The sequence below is a fragment of the Ursus arctos genome, unplaced genomic scaffold (genome assembly GCF_023065955.2).
Source record: "Ursus arctos isolate Adak ecotype North America unplaced genomic scaffold, UrsArc2.0 scaffold_10, whole genome shotgun sequence".
NCBI classification, from domain to species: Eukaryota; Metazoa; Chordata; class Mammalia; order Carnivora; family Ursidae; genus Ursus; species Ursus arctos.
Genome location: NW_026622764.1, coordinates 35,684,653 through 35,693,399, shown reverse-complemented (window position 1 = coordinate 35,693,399; position 8,747 = coordinate 35,684,653). Strand labels below are relative to the sequence as shown.

Genomic DNA, 8,747 nt, shown 5'->3' with positions numbered 1-8,747 from the left:
TCCACATCAATAACCAGTAATATAATTATAAATAATTAACAGAGTAGAAGAAGAGTAATAGCTTGGTAGAAGTACTTTAACTCAGAGCTTAACTCAGTTTAACACAAACAATTCAATATGTTAACCTTGATCGATATTCAATATGTATCCTAGAATTATTAATTTGCAATTTACATGTGTTGAGATTTAAACTTGGTTACACCAACCTAATAGTCAAGCTACTGAATTGCCTTCATATTTTGACTGTTTTTCTCCTGCAGTGGGCCTGACTGATCCTTGTTTAGATCCCTGCTATATTACCTGTACAAGTCAGCACAACAACCGATTCTATATGAACAAATTCGCAACAAATTTAGGACCATTTTTTGTTGTAAATACCATTAGTTCACCTTCGGCCTAACCCAGAACACTTGGAGTGTATATATTTTGCTCAGATAAAACACTAAGAAATAATGGTTGTCTCTCAATCAAAGTGGATAAATAGAGACAAAATATTGCACTTGTTTTCCTCTTTTTTCTCTTGCACCCAAGATCAAAATAAGCTCAAACATGAGTCTCATGAGGTGGAAAAAAATCTTCAGAGAGACAATAAGGTGGCCAGGGACGAGAACAAGGCTCTCAGAAAAGAAAACAAGTCCCTTTGGGGAGAAAATAAAGCTCTTCGGCAAGAAAACAAACTCTTCCAAATGGCCAACCAGTTGATCCGGGAGGTCAATCAATCCTTGAGACAGCAAAATGAGGCCCTATGGAAGTTTAAAAATATGATTTTGGAGAGCCAAAAACCAGCAGGGGAAAAAATTAATGCTTTGAACACAGAAAGAAAGTCTTATTGGCAACGGAATCAAGCCCGGGAAGCTCAGATCAAGGCTCTCAGAGAACAGGAGAAGGCCTTCCAGAATGAGGTGAAAGCTCTTCAGAAAGAAATAACGTCTCTCCGTGAGGAGATAAAAGCCTTGCAACACCAGGAGAGAGCAATAAAAATGGAGGAACAAGCCCCGATGAAAGAAGGAATAGCACTACAGATGGAAGAACAGGCTCTGTGGAAGGAGGAACAGGCTCTTCGTGAGGCGAACAAGGCTCTTAGAGAAGAAAACAGGGCTCTTCAGGAGGAGGAAAAAGCCCTTCTGGAAGAGGCAAAGGTCCTTGAAGAGTGGAATAAGATTCTTCAGGGAGAAGACACCAAACACACTTGCTGGAAAAATGCACAAGAATAAAACAGAGCAGGACAATTGTGACTTGAAGACATAACCAGCAAACCATGAAGACAATTGACATTCCAGTAAAAATCAATAAAAGTTATGAAGGTGAAATACTGTTGTTGGGATTGAAGTCAAAAGCCTCGAAATTTACAGTACTCATTATCTGGTCCTGGAAACTAAATAAAGTTCTGAAAAGTAAAAAAAAAAAAAATGGAAATTATTCTTTTGGGTTTAATTACATTTCACACTACTCTTGGAGGTATATATTATTCTAGAATATTTTTGCAAAGATATATCACTCAAAACATGACACCAAATGCACAAGGGGTTTGCCCTTTACTTTCAAAAACATTGGATGAATGTTGTAAGAAATTAACAGCACAGTGGAAATATTTGTCTCAAAACTTGCTCTTAGAATTATGAATATAGTGAAATATAAAGTTTTGCCTACTTTGTTCATACGTACTGTAAAAAAAAAAAAATCTACTGGAGAAGACTATCCTGTGTTTTTATGCTTATTTTGGTGATCTAGTTGAGGAGGCTGATCAAATAACAAGAGGAATTTTTAAAATAGTCGATACAAAAAATTGAGTGTTCACCGACTTCTTCATTTTCTCTTTATTTTTACTTTCAGTTATTGTCCTTTTGCTTGCTGGGAGGGAGGCCATTCTATCTAACAAATGTGTTAAAGAAAGAAAGGAAGGAGTGAGAAAACAAGTCTCCAAGCTTACAACAGGGGTTTCGGAGTTTGGAATGTGAATGTGTGGAGTAGTTCATAATGAATGCAAATTGGGGAAGGAAGAAACGGATTTTTCCGAAGTATTAGTGTTGATAATTGATCTAATTGAATGCTCTTTAAAAAAAATACTTATGCAAAAATGGAGTCACATGGACTCCCGGATTTATTAGAGTTACATATGTAGCTACAGAACACTAGAATACAAACTGCGTAGAGGGCTGGTGCCGTACCTTATTTTTAGTCATTGCAAATTTGAGCACTATGTTTATTGGGTTTTATTGACTATAACAAGTTATGTCTCGTTCTGATTCTTGTCTGGTGTTAGGGAATGGGAGAATAAGAAAACTATACGAAGAGAAGACTTTTTTGTCTTCCTTAGGTGCTGCCACATCAGCAGAAGACGAACATACATTTATTGAATGCCTGTAATTAGCACTCTATTAAGCAAGATGTTTACACTTAGGTATAAAAAGTGAAAAAAGACATGTCCCCTGATTTTAATGATTCCACAGAGTATAAAAGAAGATAAAACATTATTACTTCATTCCTTAAGAAAGACTACCTGCGTGAAAACAGTTTGCGGACCACTGTCTCTTGGAACTTATAGCTGCCATTTAAATAAAATAGCCTTGGAGAAGATTAAAAAGTAAACTTTGTAGATGTATGCTTGACTGATGTGCAGTCCAGTTGGGACAGAGAAGAAACGCAAAGCCTGTATCATTGTTTCTACCTCAAAAAATATGGAAGGGGCCTGCAGGCAGGAGAATGGCCACCTTGGTGTTCTAGGGATTCACGAATATGTGGCTTTATTGCCTACACATTAATTTTGATATTTTATTGTTCACAGAAAAGAGTTCTTGCTCTACAAATTCCCTGCCGTAGTATTATTTTACTCTTTGGTGATGAGGTCAGAAGAGCAGTGTCCATGGCATGGGTATAGTTATCAATGGCTCCTCTCAGTGAGAAAGCTGTCATTATTGCATCATAGTTAAATCAGCAGCAACTCAGGTTAAACTGTAGGCTTAGTACATACTGATCAGAATTTCAATATCTCCTCTTTGAATTCAAATGCTAACCTGAAAATTGGCACTGCCAAAGAAATTTTGATTAATCTTTATAGCCTACTCTACAAGTGAAAAATTATGTAAGTAGGGAATGGGTTAAAACAACTTATGTTGGTATCACTTGTCATAATGTCTGATGTTTTACCCTTACAGACTAATCAAAAGTTTCTACTAAAATTTCCAGTTACTATCTTTATGAAATACTATATTGAAAACTATATTTCCCATATAATTAGTTGGATACACTTACATGTACATTAAAAACTTTTCATATTTCTTGTTAGATATCAATTTCATGGAAGTTGTGTGTTAAAAAGAGGAAATACTTTTGGATGAAAAATAGGGGCATTCTGATGCTCACAATGCAGGAACGTTAGTATCTATGAACTTTCTTTCTTCGTTGTTCATTTCTAGATCATTCCTCATCATTTCCAGAAAGGATGGTCACCTGAATACCTAATGTTTCCAATGGGATTGCCCTTCCTCCAGTCCAGTGGTCATTAACTGCAGGAGAGGACAGTTGCATGGATGCTCCAAACATCATCTTAGAGATGACAGGTTGCTTAACTTTAAGACACCATCAGCTCTAAACCCATATACCAATGCCCATTTATTTAAGGCCACAAGTTCCAGGCTCCCAAGTCCAACTTTCTTCACTTTGATTTATACTCCATGATGCTCTACATAACCTCTAATATATTCCAATTGCACATCATTCTTCACCCTCTTGAACATTTTATCAAACCTCCAATATCTTTACCTCTTTTCTAAAAGTTCCAATGTCTTCTTAACCTAGATAGACCTCAATGATACTGCTCGCTTAGTATGCCTTTCAAGTGAAAGTTTTTAAGCACCAGCAAAGATGGAGCTAGTGTAGGTTTCCTCATTTCTCCGTTTGCAAAAATTTTATCCTATTTCCTCCTACAAAAGAATTTGTCTCAGTGAAGCACATATGAGATACCACTTCTATCTTACGTGTACTTCATATTCAGACTTCCTGTTTGCTCTCATTCAGACATTAAAACCTTTGGAATCTGGCTCACAATATTTCTCTCCCACCCCCCACCCCCCGCTTTTACCTTCTCTGTATGACCTCAAACTGCATGTAGAGGATTAGCCCAGAAATGTGCCACTTAGTATCTTGGATCTTATTTTCAAAAACTATTTTCTCTGTATCATCTCGGTCTCCATCCTCATTGTTATACCTCAGCACCTTTATGTTTGGCAAGTACACTGATTCTGACCTAAGTCTCTGGCTCATGTAGAGTGGGATTTACGTACAGGGAATACCAGTCTCCGGTTCACTGTCGTTCCTGTAATGTACCCTACTTAGTCCCAGTGCCTGTCGAAGATCTACAAGAATAAGCCGAAGATATTGTTATATTATCTGAAAATAGTGAGACAAGATATTCAAGGACTGAGGGGTACTTAAGCCTGCTAAGAGAGACTGTTCATAATTGGCTCAAAGGGAGGACTGTACACATCTTTTTCCAACTTGGCATTCATGATGTCACATTGGTATCTTCAACTTTGTATTCTCCAAACTAAGGCTGGCTGGCTTTCTTTTCTTTTTCTTCCCTTTTCTTCCCTTCTCTTCCCTTCCTCTCCTCTCCTCTCCTCTTCTCTCCCCCTCCCCACCCTCCCCTCCTCTTTCTTTCTTTCTTTCTTTCTTTCTTTCTTTCTTTCTTTCTTTCTTTCTTTCTCTTTCTTTATTTAGTAAAGCTAGTTGTTAAACATTTACCAATATAAAGTCAAAGTACTTGAAAATTGCTTAAAGAAAACAATGAAATCTATATGTTTTATAATCCCTGAATTTGTGCATTTTAAATAGAGAATACTATCTAATTAATTTCAGATATTGATAGCATCAGTTACTTATTTTTCAAATGAATTTCATAAGACATTAGTGGTCTACACTTTATTGACAATGATTCATATTTTATTTTATTTTATTTTTTTAATTTTATTTATTTATTTGATGGAGATAGAGACAGCCAGCAAGAGAGGGAACACAAGCAGGGGGAGTGGGAGAGGAAGAAGCAGGCTCATAGCAGAAGAGCCTGATGTGGGGCTCGATCCCATAACGCCGGGATCACGCCCTGAGCCGAAGGCAGACGCTCAACCGCTGTGCCACCCAGGCGCCCCAATGATTCATATTTTAAACAGGAAAAATAAATGGATAATTGAAACAATGAAGCAAGACCTTTTTCCTTTAAAACACTATTATCATTATCTTATTTTTATCAAGGTGTATATTTTAATATTTATATAACTACTTAAGAATCATGGTTATGTTCTTAAAAAATATAATTAGTACATAATTTTGTAATGGGGAATGAAAAGCATAAAGTAACTGGAAAATTGCACAAATTGAAAAAGAAATTGAGAATATATCACCAGCTATTTTATGTTTAGGATACTATACCTTATGTTCAGAGACTGTAATAGGCTAGACAGCAACCCCAAGAAAATGGCCCACTAGGGGGTCTCCAAAAGGAAATCACTGTATAGTTAAGGATTCTAGGAAAATAATACAGCTGTCCGAAATTACGGATTTTGCACTGAACTAGGTACAATAAACTAAATTAAATTCATGGTGAAAAGCCAAAGGATATACAGTTGGATCAACAAAGGAGAACAAATTTATGCTTATTTACTTGTTATTTACTTTACTAAATAAAAACAAAATGAAACAAATAATCATGATTTACTTAATTTTGATACATATATTATTTCTGAAAAAAATAACTAAAAAGATAAGTTTACTCAACAATATTAAAGTAGAATATTTGGTATTATCCATATTCTGCTCCAACCTTTATTTTTAAATTCCAAAATCTTTGGATGTATCTTTGAGACAGTAAAATCACATGTGTTATAGATGCATTTTACACCTCCTAGAAATATCTAATGACTATCACTATTACCACTGCATAGTGGAAAATTTTAATATCTTTGATAAAATTTATTAAAACCTTTCTGATTTAAGCTCATTAGAATATAAAACTAGAGGTAAAATTTGAATCACTAAAACATATAATGCCATAACAAATGAGACCAAAAGGACCTCTAGAAATCTTTTCTATGAACACTAGGGATTCAATTTCCCAAATGTGATAGTTTGCAAAAACAGTTCTATTATGTCATCACTCCTTATGTTCACTCCAATTATTTTCCCACACTGAATCTAAGCTAAACTACCTGATTTGCTTTAGCTATGGAGATGTGACCAAATGACATAAGCAGAACCTCAAAGAAACATTTGCCTATTTCTACTTACATGCTACTATTTCTACCATTGCCCTCAGAACACTCCTGGGCTAGTCTGCTTTGAGATAGGAGACTTGTTGAGCAGATTCAATTTCTACCAGTCATCCCATTGGAGGCCAACAACTATCTGAGCACAGGCATGTGCATAAGTCCAGCATAAGGTTGAAGAACCCAGAAGAGCCAAATCTAAATCACGAACGCACAGTCCTATAAGCCAAATAAATGCTTATTAATTATAGAAACTGATGTTGGGCTTGTTACAAAATTTGAGGCAATAAAGGCAATAAGCATCTGATAAACTGAAATTTGTCTTCCTTCTCTGTTATTATTTTATGCAATTTATTTTATTGAAAATTCTGATACTTAAAAAAGTTTAAGGCATTTTCAGTTAAACAATGACATGTTTTGCTATATACATTTGTAACAATAAATTCACTTATAAATTAATTGCTTTAAATACATTTTACAAAATCAGGAAAATGTCATGGTTAACTGAAAACTTCAGTGATAATATTATTTAAAATTTTAATAAGCTCTTTAATTTAGATGAAAGAATAAACAATCATGCTATTAGTAAATGAAATTTCAGAATAATGAATATTAATTACTTTAAACTGAAAATAAGATGACAAGTGTTACTAATTATTTACATATGACAAGAAAAAAGTGCAAATACTTTAAAGTACATCTAAATCATACTTCAAATCTGTATTCAACATAGGCAAAATTCAGACACATATAATCTATAAGTTTATCTTCATACTCGGTTAACAGCATATGATAGAAGGGTCCAGTTTAATTTTAGAAAACTGGGTTATTCTAGATTGGCTTCATTTATTTTTCTGGTAGACATAGCCAATTATTAGTAAATCAGAGATGATCTAGCCTTCTTTGAATGGTTTCACGACCAACCATTTTCTCCCACAACAGCATTAAGTCATGTGTCGCACAGTTCCTGAACCAATCTTTAAGGAGGCAGTAGAGCACTGGGTAAACTCTGGAATTAGGTTAAATCCCACAGATGTCAGCTATTAGAGTCAACAAAATTCACTGTGTTTCCAAGTCCCCTTCACTGATGACATGTCCAAAAATTTGGCTTTCCAGAGGCAAACTTCCATACAGCCTCCTATATAGTGCAGAAAGCGAACGATTCCAAAATTTGAGGCAGATATATATATAAAGGAATTAAATAAGTGATAACTGGTATTTAATACAACGAATAAAAGATGACTTAGCCACTTAGTGACCTTCACAATAGATTATTATCTGATAAAGTGAAGTTAGGCACATTCTCCACTTCTTTCCATCACTACCACCAAAACACAACATATTCTTGTATGGGTATGTAAAGTATATACACATTGATATCTGTACCCATATACATTGGTTTGCTAGGGCTGCTATAATGAAGTATTACAGATTAGGAGGCTTAAATAACTAATTTATTTCCTCACAGTTCTGGAGTCTACAAGTCTAAGATCAAAAAGTTGGCAGGATTGTGGTCTGAGCTCTCTCCTTGGCTTCTTTACAGTCATCTTCTGTGTCTTCACATGGTCTTCCCTCTGTGTGTCTGTATTTTAATGTTTCTTATCAAGACCCACCCATGTGACTTCATTTTACCTTAATTATCTCGTTCAAGTCCCTATCCCCAAATGTTGTCACATTCTAAAGTATTCAGGGGTTAGGAACTCAGCATATAAATTTTAGGAGAATACACTTCAGCCCGTAACACCATATGTAGCATATGGATACACTTCAAGATACAGGACATTATAATGTAACACATTAGACATATCATAAAAAAGAGAAAATCTAGAATCTATACAAAAAAGAGTTATGTTTTTATTAAAATAAAACAAAGAAAAAGTCCCCACAGCAAAATTTACTATTGTAAAATGGATTAATATACAAAGATTAAGAAAAACAGTTCCAATACACATCCCATAGAAAAGCTCTAAATATTAATATGAAGAAGACAATGATCTTTGGAGAAAGATGTATACTGGATCTAATCCCACCAAGCATCTCTGAGATAAGATCAGCTTCTCTGGTCAAGATGGATTTTTCTCAACCACCACATTCCATTCTGTAGAGAAGGCTGAGATGCTGACTTTCTTTTTCCAGCTGGTTTCAACGTCTTAAACTGTCCTCTTGACATCATCATCATCAAGATGGCTGATAGCACTATCAGAAAGGAAAGTCCAAGTTGGCAGGGGATTGGTTTCTCCAGTTCACTTCTGGGAAATGGGAACTTACAGCCACTTGCCATTATTTCCTGCTATCTCAGATGACTGTAGTAGTAGTAGTGTCAATGGTCTGTCTGAATACATTAAGAAGAGTGCAAAGTGGGGATTCAAGTTCCCAACCTATTCCAAAATGTCTTCACAACATCTTTAGGATACAGTAGTACTGTGAAAAATGTTTCTGAACGAGTTTTGGGCTATAATGCTTTTTATCTATCCAGAGCAATTAAAC

At 35.2% G+C, this 8,747-nt stretch overlaps 1 protein-coding gene across 1 annotated transcript; it reads left to right on the top strand.

The window, feature by feature from the left end:
- The first annotated feature begins 452 nt into the window (after positions 1-452).
- On the top strand, positions 453-1,214 carry LOC113251064 (coiled-coil domain-containing protein 70-like). Its single transcript, XM_026492889.3, has one exon. The coding sequence runs from the start codon at positions 453-455 to the stop codon at positions 1,212-1,214; it is 762 nt and encodes a 253-aa protein (XP_026348674.2).
- The last annotated feature ends 7,533 nt before the right edge of the window (positions 1,215-8,747 follow it).

What these genes read in the sequence shown, in the direction of transcription:
- LOC113251064 (XM_026492889.3), top strand. Translation starts at nt 453, where the DNA reads ATGGTTGTCTCTCAATCAAAGTGGATAAATAGAGACAAAATATTGCAC.